The sequence below is a fragment of the Phaseolus vulgaris genome, chromosome 10 (genome assembly GCF_051622355.1).
Source record: "Phaseolus vulgaris cultivar YP4 chromosome 10, ASM5162235v1, whole genome shotgun sequence".
NCBI lineage: Eukaryota > Viridiplantae > Streptophyta > Magnoliopsida > Fabales > Fabaceae > Phaseolus > Phaseolus vulgaris.
Window position 1 is genome coordinate 35,629,969 of NC_143507.1, and position 11,874 is coordinate 35,641,842.

The 11,874-nt window shown below is 27.6% G+C and overlaps 1 protein-coding gene across 2 annotated transcripts; it reads right to left on the reverse strand.

Moving 5' to 3' along the window:
• Positions 1–8,921: 8,921 nt before the first annotated feature.
• Positions 8,922–11,558, reverse strand: LOC137819570 (UDP-galactose/UDP-glucose transporter 2). 2 transcript variants are annotated; one of them, XM_068623455.2, is made up of 7 exons: positions 11,297–11,558; positions 10,864–10,892; positions 10,573–10,774; positions 10,227–10,448; positions 9,987–10,088; positions 9,789–9,896; positions 8,922–9,480 (listed from the first exon to the last, which is right to left on the reverse strand). In XM_068623455.2, the coding sequence occupies exons 1-7, from the start codon at positions 11,420–11,422 to the stop codon at positions 9,223–9,225; spliced, it is 1,047 nt and encodes a 348-aa protein (XP_068479556.1). In that variant the 5' UTR covers positions 11,423–11,558; the 3' UTR covers positions 8,922–9,222. The 2 variants fall into 2 exon arrangements, with proteins under 2 accessions (XP_068479556.1, XP_068479555.1); XM_068623454.2 differs by having other exon boundaries at positions 10,206–10,448.
• Between the last annotated feature and the right edge of the window lie 316 nt (positions 11,559–11,874).

The following is an 11,874-nucleotide window of genomic DNA, read 5'->3' on the forward strand; positions in this document are numbered from 1 at the left end:
CAGATTCAAAAGTTGTTATGAAATCTGTGGTGTTTTGCCAAAGGTGGTGTGTGTTCTTGAAGGGTTCAAGATCACCTCTTTGGTGTGTGTTGTGTAATCAATGTATTTGATTGCTTAGTGAATTCTCAGAGGTTTATGAGCACTGGATGTAGCTCTTGGTTAAGAGTGAACCAGTATAAATTCTTTGTGTTGATCTCTCTATCCCTACTCTCTTTTAAGTTTGTTTTTGCTATGTTCTGCTGATAAAAACAACCGATTTAGCAAAAACAACTAATTGATTTTCTAGATTTACATTAAAAACAGTTTTGAAATTGGCTTAATTGATTTATACTTCATTGATTCCTCATTGGCTTTCAATATACTTTCAACATTTGCGAAAATCTTTCATAAACAATTCATCTTCCTCTTGTTTAAGGCCTAAATTTTTAACAATTGGTATTAAAGCTAAGTTCCTGAAAGTCATTCAAGTTTTTAATCCTAAAATCTTTTCCGTGGCCAAAAAACTATCATTTGGGAAAGGTGCCTCAATTAACAAATCACCTCTGTTTTGTATTTGAATTATCGGTTTTGAAAGATAAGCCAAACAAATGCTCTTACGGTAGAAATGATGGCCACAATAGATCAAATTGTCCATATCCACAATAGTAGAATGTAGAGTCTTGTACTATTTTTCTATAATTTAGTTTGTTATCTCATGAATTAGATTTATTTTGGTCATTTTATATTATAAAAATATTACATAATTAATTTATTAAGAATTTAAAATAATTTAAATGTATTAAAAGAAACTTAAATTTAAATTATTTTATATTAAAAAAGAATATGTGATTTACGATTTTCTTTAATATAAAAAGGTTTTAATTTTAAAAATTAATTTTTCAAAAAGCGTATATGTGATTTACGGTTGTAAATTTGAAATCAAATTTGTGATCTACGATTTTTACATGAATTTATTTTTATAAAATCGTATTTGATTTTTTAATTAAATTTGTATTTCTTGTATATGATTTCTTTTGTAAAAAAAATAGTTTTAAAATACATTGAATTCGTATATGATGTATATGATTTCTGTGATATTTAGAAAAACCGTATAGAACATTAACGTTAACGATTTCAATGAAACTAAATCGTATTTATTATATATTTTTCTAATTTGAAAATTAAAAAAAAAATCTGTCCATTTATAGAAAAATGAAACAAAATTGCACTATGATGAAAAAAACCCTCAAGATTCTCTATCGAATTTTATCACATGATACCTATGTTTATATGAATGTGTTGGTAGAATTTGAAATCTAATTGAATCTTCCAAGTTAATATTCACGCAATACAACATCAACTTAATACTACCTCTTTATTAATTACTTAGAACAGCATGTTTCATTCTATATACATTATATTTCATGCATTATTCATTAATCACACTTTGTGATTCACATGGTAACATTTTCAAGCGAACTTACATCCTAAATAAGGATGACAAAGAGGGATGACCGTGTGGGTCGGTCCGTGACCTACTGAGAAAAAATGTAGGGTGGATTGGCTCACATAACCCACATATTTTAAAATTTTAGAATTGTTTTTATACACTTTATAATTTTTTCTTGTAGTCTCATATTTTTAAAAATTCTAAAATTATCCATTCCAAATTCTATAACTTGGAATACAAATTTGTAGTATGGATTGTGCAATTTGAAATATTGTACAATCTGAAAGACAAATTTTAACTTCTAGATTCTATAACCCGAAAAGTCTGTGAATTCCACATTCCAAAATTAAAGAAAAAAATTCAATGAAAAATATCAAAAGGTAATTTGAGTATTTTTTGAAGTATGGGGTGAAAGAAGATAAGTATGGAGGTGCATGAAGAAACTATCTTCAATTTCTAATTCATGACACCCTCACAAAATTCGACAATAAATTTTTAATATTTAATAATATTTTATTGTCTTTCTAAAACACATAGGTGGTTTAGGTTTCAATACTCATCAAATGCTAAATGAAGATTATGTATATAATTTAAGACCTTAGTCTTTTTAATAATAAAATTAAAATATAATTTATTATTATTATATATATAAATATTTCATATTATTTTTTGAATTGGAATAGTAAACATGTGTTTACATGTATTACCTTAAAAAAATATATATTTTAATAAAATATTTTATTAGTCAATTTATTAGTACGATTGAAATTTAAATTTTATTGAAAATAAAAAATATTATTATAAGTTTTTACCCAATCTTATTACGCAAGTGTCGTGAGAATAATATTGTACGGGAAATAAAACTATTTTATAAAGACGGTTTCTTACTGCACTTCTGTAGACGCCAATAGATCCGTCAAAAAGACAATTTTATTATTAAAAAATACTTATGGATTCTACCATTCAAAAATATTATATTTTCTATTTACACCTCCTGGATTCTACAATCTAAAATATTCCCTTTTCTTTAAAAAATCCATTATGGATTACAAAATTCATAAGGTATTCCTGGATTTGGTAATAGCTTTTGGATTGTACAATCTGTAACCATTATCATACTATGTATTTTTGGATTTGAAAATACCTTCTGTAACACCCCATAATTTACATGTAACTATTACAATAAAAGTTCTCTCAGTTTCTATACAAACTTGGAGTTTTTCAAAACATTCCTAATACATGATTAGGATTTATAGAAATATAAATATTTACAATACAGGTTTCAAAATCAACACCCTAAAGCTCTTCAGACCTTCCGACACCTGTAAAATCATCTGCTCGTGTACGTAGTACACTCATCGCAGTTCAAACACAGCAAGAAAAGCAAGGGTAAGTTAATGCAAAGAAAATCCATAACATAATTCATGGAAATAGAACCAATTTAGACTAATAATTTATAAACATTTCTTTAGTAATTTCATGTAGAATTCCAATACCAATTCCATCATTCATATAGACCACACATGGATCTATTTTCAATCACAATATTGGATTTCATTTCAATCCCACTTCGTCTTCCGGAATACTCATTAAGTATGCCCCTACTAGAGACTAACACCTGATCCAAAGATTACCAGCGAATCCAATAGAAAGGATCAGGGTAAGTTCAAACATCCAATACCGAGTGTCTACAGTGGGACCCGGTGTGTATGAACTCCCTCTCAGCTTCTCACCACCTAATATCTTAGTCTACATGACTTAGATCATTAGTGAAGCCAGAGGATCTCCGTTAAACATAGGCTTTTCATACTTAACGTACCATCAAACAACAACTCATACATTATCCCAAATGTATGACATCACTTTCATACAATTTACATCATTCATATATAATACATATCATTCAATCACATAACATTTAAAAATTCATATCATTCCAGAACTTTTCCAACGTCAAAAACAATATTTAACTCTCAACTATCAAAATATAATAATATTTATAAAGTTTAAATAATATATAAACAAACACACAATATATGAACAAATAACACCCTTGCAAGAGAAATTCAATATTGGGACTACGTCCCTTCTGCATTCAGATCTTCTATCCTAGGGTGCTATAAAAAAATTAAATTTAGCTTCCCTTACCTCAATTGCTTGCTTTTCAAGCAACTTCTAGAATTTTATTCCCCACAGTCTGGATAAGCTTCAAGATTTACGGGTCTAATGCAAGTTATCCAAACAGAACAAAAATTCAGTATATAATAAAATAAGTTGAGAGGATTAAACTTCTCAATTGACCCCACAAAGATTGATGACTAAATCCTAAGGAAAAACAGAGAACAAAGGATATTTAGAGTAAAAGTGAACTTACTCTGTTTGAAAATCTGATCAGGTAGAAATGTTCCTTAACTCCTCTGCTACAACGTGGTATGATCAGATTCTAAAATAGATGAAGATTAGGAGAGAAAAAAAAAAGAGAGAGGGAGAGAAGAGAATATGGAGAGAGAGAGAGAGAGAGAAAAGAAAGAAGAAGAAGAAAAAATTGTAGTGTGGGGGAAAGCAACTTCTCTGCACCTTTATTTTTCATTTTTTTTATTTTATTTTTTATTTTTATTTTTTAACGTTCTTAAATCTTCCAGATTGTACAATCTAGAATGTAATTTTAAAATGTATTATGGATTGTACCGTCCAAAAGATATTTTCAAATCTAGAATTATCTTTCAGATTGCGTAATCTAAAATATATATCATAGTAAGGGGGTGTTATGGATTTTACAATCCAGTGTAAAAAAAAAAAAAGTAAACAAAAAATCCTAACATATACTTATAAAGATAGGATTGGAATTAAAAAAATATGAAGATGTAGGGAAAATGTATGAAAGTGTAAGGAGAATTTTCCTTTTAAAACTAATAATAAAATGTTAAGATTGTGAAAATTTAGTTCATGTTAACTTAAAGAAAAAAAAACAAAAATAATGTAAGTCTAATAAACGTTAACTCCACGGTAGATTTTTTTAAAGGTAATATAAATACTAATAAAATATTAAGATTAAGAAAGTTTAACCTAGTTAAATTTATTTTTAAATTAAATTTAAATTTATAATAAGTGTATGAATGTTTAGTTGACCTAAGTAAATAATTATTTATTTTTGTTTGTGTAGGTTTAACTTTCGCGTATTTATTATTGAAAAACAAAATATAAAACTGGGTTGGAGGATAAAAAAAATATAAAATATAATGAGATATTTTATGAGATTAGTGTGTTTTTAAAAAATTGTAGCTTTTAAATTTTAATTAAATTTTATTTTTGGTTACTATTTATATATTTTGTGATTGGTGACATGTCATATGAATATATGAATAGTATAATTAGAGATATATTGATATGATGAGTGAGAGATGTGCAATTTCAAAAGATTTAATAATGTATTTAAGAAGAATTTCGCATAAAGTTAAAAAAGTAACCTAACTAATAATATTATTGCATGAATAACATGATAATTTCAAAGTATTTATTTGATTTAATTGTCATTAAAAACCTAATTATTTATTTAATTGAATTTTTACGAAAATAATAAAAGATATAACCTTTTCATACTACATTATTATAAAAAAAATGTGAAAAAAATACATAGTTATTTTCATACTTAATTTATTATTATTAATTTATAATTTATGTTATATAAAAAAATAAATTATATAAGATATTGATTATATATAGAGAGATAAATATGTTAAAGTAATCATTATTTAACATGTTTGAAATAAATTATAACATGAGTTAGACCGTCACAATGAAATATTAAAATACATAACACCTAGACAATGTAATTATCATTTTTTCATTTTTAATTAAATAAGAATTAAACATTGTAAGTAAGGAGGATTAAAATGTCTAATTCTTAGACAATGTAGTTATTATTAGATCGTTTAACATGAGTTAGACAATGACAATTAACTCTAACATGAGTTAGACAATCAGAACTAAATGATGATTAAAGTATCTAATACTCAGAAAGTCTAATTATCATTAGATTATCTAACAACAGTTTTCTATTCATAATTAAATGAGGATTAGAGTGTCAAACTTGAGTTAGACAATTATAATTAAGGAGGATTAAAGTGTCTAATTTCAAACAATCTAATTATTATTAGACCGTGTAACATGAATTAGAGATTCACAATTAAATGAGAACCCTAACATGCTTAAATAAAATACATTAAACAATAAACAAAATGCACTCCTAAAGTGAACTCCACCTCCTTGGGACAAAAGTGCCTTTTAGATTTAACATTAATTTTAATGTCTTACAAATTCTTACTTATATTTTTTTAGTTTAAGTGATTATATTATATATTTTACTATTAACTTTATATTATATTCTAAATATTTACAATAAAACTTAAAATTATATTTTTTAGTTTAAGTGATTATATTATATATTTTACTATTAACTTTATATTATATTCTAAATATTTACAATCAAACTTAAAATAAAATAAAAAAATAAGCTTTTGGTTGGTAAATGTATGTGAAAGTTGCAAAGCTAGTCAGAATTTGAATAATTACTATATATATTTACAATAGTTATAAAACGAATAAATTGATAAAATTTGATATCTCAAATATCCATAAAAGAATAAAAATAATTCCAACAACATTCATGATAAATAAACTGCAGAAATATTTATTTCTCCATCACGGCGAAAAATTTAAAACAAAAAATATTAGAAATTAAAATTTAAAAATATATAGAATAGTATAAGAAAATTATTTTGATAAAGATTAATGATTAAGTAGTTGTGCTATTTAAAATGCTTCTCATTAGAATATCTTGATGAAGAAAATAGAATAGCAGCTGTTGCAGCTAAACATGCAAAAACATTAATGACTAAGGATACTATAAATAGTTCTCTGCATGCCTATAATAACAATAACCACCTCAGAAACTTATTAAAATTGTTGCCTATTGCAATTAATTAATATGGTACATATCTATATCTTATTTATTTCATAAACTATAGTTTATTAATATATGTCACCAAGCTACTCCCCTTTTGACACGTGGCCCTGTTAGAATATCCTTTTCACATTCTCCAGTTACTTTTCACATATACAAAACCATTAATTAAACTGTAAACATAATAATATATAGCTTTTGGTCAATATAACCTCCAAATGCATACTTAGTTTTGGAAATTTAGGAATACCACACATGGAGATCATATTCAGAAAAAAGATTAGTTTATAATTTTAAAAGAATTAATTAATAATGACTAAAATTTTAAGTATTTAATGATACTATAATTAAAAACCAAAACATTAATTTTTAATTTTTTTATTCGTATTGACTAAAAAGTATATAGTTTATAAATTAAAAAATAGTTTTCAATTACATAAAGACTAAAAACATTATCTTTAACTAAATAAATATATTTTTACAATTATTAGTTACTAAAATATTGCATATAGTTTTATTATAAATTTTTATTAATAATACAAATTATTTTATTATTAATAATTTTTAATTTTTAAAATAATATTTTATTTAGTTAATATAATAATTAATTATTTTTAATCTCTTAATTAATAGATCTTTAATAATTTTCTTGTAGTGATATTATAATCTCAATTAATAAAATAATAAATATTAATTTAAAATGCGTACATGTAAAAATTATATGTTAAACTTGTAATAATGTATTAAAATTATATTATGAATATTAATTTCATTTTCGTACGATTCATTACTTTAAAAAATGTATGTTCCATAATTACAATAATTTCTCTGTGAAACTATTATTATTCTTAATATTCATAATATAATTTTAATATACTATTATTACAAATTTAAAATATTATTTTTATAATCTTAGAAGTAATACTTATTATTTTATGGGCTCATATTACATTATAAGAAAAAATATTTTTAACGGGTTATATTTAGCGTTTTTGGTGGTTTTAACCCCATTAAGTACATTATTCGCGGTTTGTTTTTTCCTTAAAAGATTCAACGTCACTAACGGATTATCGACGTTTTTTACAAACTCCTGAAAATTTGATGATTCTTTGAAACTCTCGCTCTTTTTGACGATTTGAAAACCCCCATTGTTCCCGATGGTGTGAAAACCCCTATTATTCTCGACAGTTTGGAAACCCCGTTATTTTCGACGGTTTTGAAATCCCGTTACTTTCATAAATTTTCCAAACATGATACGTATATTAAAAAAATGAGTGACAAATAATAAAAATGTTTAACGGGTTAAATCTTTAAAAAAAAAAAAATCCACTGACACACTGAATGTACTAATTCATTAGTAAATGACCACCAACAATTTACCCTTTTAAAATAGCTCTTTATTTATTCATTTTTATTTTTTATTGGCAAATATTTATTCATTCCTAATAAAAGAACATGAATATAATGTGATATACAAAACACATTTAAGAAAACATTCCAAGAAGGGTGAATTTACTATCACAATAGAAAGTAAGTAGAGATGTGATTTAAAGTGCAATAAACCACATCAATTCGAGAATAAAGTTGTTGGTCACCTAACTAATACATGTAAGTGTTCCAACATAAAGCACATAACCTAACTAATAAAGGATCCAATTAACCATTAAGGAGTAAAGACTAATTTTTATTTGTTATCTGTTACCATTAGAAAAGTTGAGCCAATGAAAGGATGGTCACATACCTATATTCATTATGTCAAAATATGCTTGCAAAACCAAACTAAATTATTATAAAAAATAAATTGCACCAAGTTATCTATTTCACATCCCACTCAAGTGATTAGCCAAAAAAAAAACATGGTAAGAACCGAAAAAGAAATATAACTATTTAGTTATATTATGTGTTTATTTTAATAAACTTCATGAGAACCATCACAGGACCAAATATCTACTCTTGTTCTTGTACTATTCGCATGTCCTCCTAAACCAAATATTTAAAAATATTGTTGAGTTGTTATTACTATAAAAACCAAACAAGGAAAGGAAACATGCATCTCAACACTAATAACTTTTTCCCATATACACCCCTATCATTCCTCTGTCACTCTTCCCTGTATTAAATCAGCATTCACCCAAAAGTTTGGTGTTCCCTCACATAACACTCTAGCCACCTGCAACAATCAATGCAGCGCAAAAGTTTGATTAACATTCTCAAAAATATGTGTAAGCAATAAAATATGATATTGTTCAAGACAACAACTTTCATACAAATAGCTCTTTTTTTTTTTGTAATCAGACGATCATTTATAACCACATTTGTCTCCATTGCTTGCTTTCTTGTCCAAGCGAACCCCCAAATCTAGCTGGGTTCTGATACTTTCAATGGGATGTTTAGATTAGAACTTCATTTGATAAAACTTTAATGGAGGTTAAAGATGAACTAAATTTTGGAAGTAAAAGGAAATCACATTGAAGGCCATCCTTGAGTTCCAAGGACCATTTTTCAAAACAACAATTCTAGAGATATCTATACTAAAACGTTTATAAGCTTTATTTAATCTACTTTCGTAAGCTTCTTCATGAATCTTAAGGTAAAATGTTAGAGTATAAAAACAATGTAACTTGTGTTTTTCCAATAATTAGCAATGACTTCATACAACTACATAAGCCCCTAATGACTTCATACAACTACATAAGCCCCCTCACCAGCCATTCATTCCTTGTTGAATTCTAGTAGCTTATTGTAAAGAGTGTTCAAATATATAAAACATTCTAACTTGACATCAAGTTATAGTTTTATGCACTTCATGATCAAATTGTATCTGAAAGTGTTAGACAAATCGTCTCCTTTCTTCATCTTCTCCTGCATAATAAGACTGTGCTGTAAATTCTTTGCGCTCAGGAGGTTTTTGAATATTGACAATAGGAGAAGAATTTGAGGTCTTTTTGTTAGATTTGTCATCAAGATATATCTTCAATGAAATCCCCATAGCTATGAGTAGAAGTCCAACAGCATGTTGTTCTGTCATTGGTTTGGTAAATATGAGGTATGATAGCAGCAGTGTCACTGCCTTTCTAGCAGTTGTTATCTGTCATGAAATTCAAGGAAGAAAAAAACTCACTTAGGAGCACATAAAGGGTTTAATATTTGATTAAAATACTATGGTGCTGTTCTTATCTTGCTCCAAATCAAATTTCAGTTCCAATTTTGAATGTTTAGTTACAAGATGTTTTAAGCACTGATAATTTTATAATGTTTAAGTAAAACACTATGGTGCTTTTCTTATGTTTTATCAAGTTATGGTGACATAAGAGAGTAATTAATGTTAGAGTCATATAATGGTCCCAATTCCAAACAAACATAAGGGAACTAGGAAAACTTGTGAGACTAATTTACCATGGCTGTAGTGGCAGCTCCAAAAAGGGCAATGAGTGACAGCACAGAAATTTGGCCAATAAATGTGGCCATTGCTTCAAACACTAAGACTCCATACACATACAGATTCTGCAAGAAAAGGATAAGATGACTTTATGAAGAAATAAGCAAAAGTCAAGTATGGAAAAAGGAGAAAGTTATTCCAATTTTCAAATTCACCTGTGAACATGAAGTCCATGCTTGGAATAACTCTCCTGTAAAAAGCATGGGAGGGATTAACAAAGGCAAACCCACCAGAGTAGAGCAGAAAAGCATCTCCATCTGAGTATTAACAAGGAACAAGAAAATCATCTATTATGCTAATATATGCAACTAAATAGTCACACATTTTACAAATGGATGGCATTAGTATGTGGAATATCACAGAAATTAAATCACCTGTGTGGTCTGAGGGTTTACTTTAAAGATTGCTTCTTGCAGATTTCCCGAGAAGGAGTCCATGATCAAAGCACCAGATATCATGAGAACACCAATGACACTGAAATCGGGTGATGTTTGTGCATCTGCTAGTGTGAACATGATCAAGCCAATCACCAGAAGAACAGCAGATACATATTCATGAACTGGATATTTCCTTCTTAGACCTGGTATGAAGGATCCCATCAGCATCACTGGAAGAACCTGAAGTAACAAAGTTGATTCTCATTACATTAATTCCAATATTCTAAATTAACACAGTTCAAGGGACTGAGTCATAAAGCACAACTCTGATTTTTTTTTTCCCTTGTGCCTTTTTGTCACTTGCCTTTGTGGATTTGAACATGATTTGTGCAGGGTAGTTCAGAAAAGCCAAAGATCCCTTTGTTAGGCCTTGGGACCCCATAAGCACAGCAGAAAGCTTCACATAAGTTTTCCATGGGTTCACCATTTGCTTGCTTGTGAAGCCGTAGAGATAAATCAGCAACAAGTAAACAATTCCTTGAATAAATGTAAAGTACCAACCATAGCTGAAACAAACCAAGTCAAGCATCAACTATTTCATCACAAAGAAAAGATACTAATCAATAAAAAGAGTTCCAAGGTTATCAAAATTTACCTAAAATGAAGCCTGTTATACACATATTCCTGAAACTCAGCATAAGAGCGAGAATCAATATCAAATACTAAATCATTTCAAGGATAACTTGCACATACAGAAACTTGCAAAATATTCAGAGGCATCAAACAAAAAAGGAAAAAAAGTTACATATTTATCCGGATGATTGTCTGGTTTTACTTACAGAAAGTGTCCAATTGAAGCACAAATAAAAGCAATAAAAACAAAAGACAGAAAATTATTGGAGCAAAAACATAACTAATCTTCTAGCCAGTTAGTAGTTACTAGTAATTACCTTGTTATGAAAAAACAAAGGAAGTAGATGTATGCAACAAGAATATATGAAAGACCATGGCTTATTCTGGTTTTGCAGTTTCAAACCACATATATATTGAAGCAAATACCAGGTAAGTGTGTCTATGCATATACATACCTCACATATGCCGTTAACAAGGTATCCAAAGAAGAAGCCGGAAGAGCAAATGAAGAATTGTTGCCATTTGGGTCTCTGAGAGAGAGAAATTCCAAATAAAGTACGAGCTTGATCTGCGTTTGACATGAATGCTTCCTCTTCTGCAACGCTCAACCACAAAGCCAATGTTTAAGGAAAGAAAAGTTTGCATGGGTGAGCTTTGTTTTCCAACATCGGACACAGACAAAAATATAATGGAGACAAAACAAACGTACAAAATTATCGTATGTTCAATCCATACGTTGGTATATAGCTGTACAACTACAAATAAGGCACTCCACACTTGACACGAATCATAATTTTATGAATATTATACTTAGCAATTATTAGAGTATATTTAAAAAGGTATTTAGTTCATTTAAATATTTTATAATTTTTTTTTTTAAATTCAAAATTGTTTTTAGAAAGTTCGGAAAAGTCTCTATCCTCCCTTATGCCACACAAAATCTTCGATTTTTTTTTATTAGTGTAGGTAGTATAGTGCAAAAGGTATTCTAATGATTAAGTTAAAATTAAGTATAAATTAGGTGAAAATAATA

What these genes read in the sequence shown, in the direction of transcription:
- LOC137819570 (XM_068623454.2), bottom strand. Translation starts at nt 11,422, where the DNA reads ATGTCAAACGCAGATCAAGCTCGTACTTTATTTGGAATTTCTCTCTCT. An exon ending in TTGTTAACGGCATATGTGAG is followed by an intron (nt 10,893 to 11,296) that starts GTATGTATATGC and finishes GCTGAGTTTCAG; the next exon opens with GAATATGTGTATAACAGGCT. An exon ending in TCATGTTCAAATCCACAAAG is followed by an intron (nt 10,449 to 10,572) that starts GCAAGTGACAAA and finishes TTGTTACTTCAG; the next exon opens with GTTCTTCCAGTGATGCTGAT.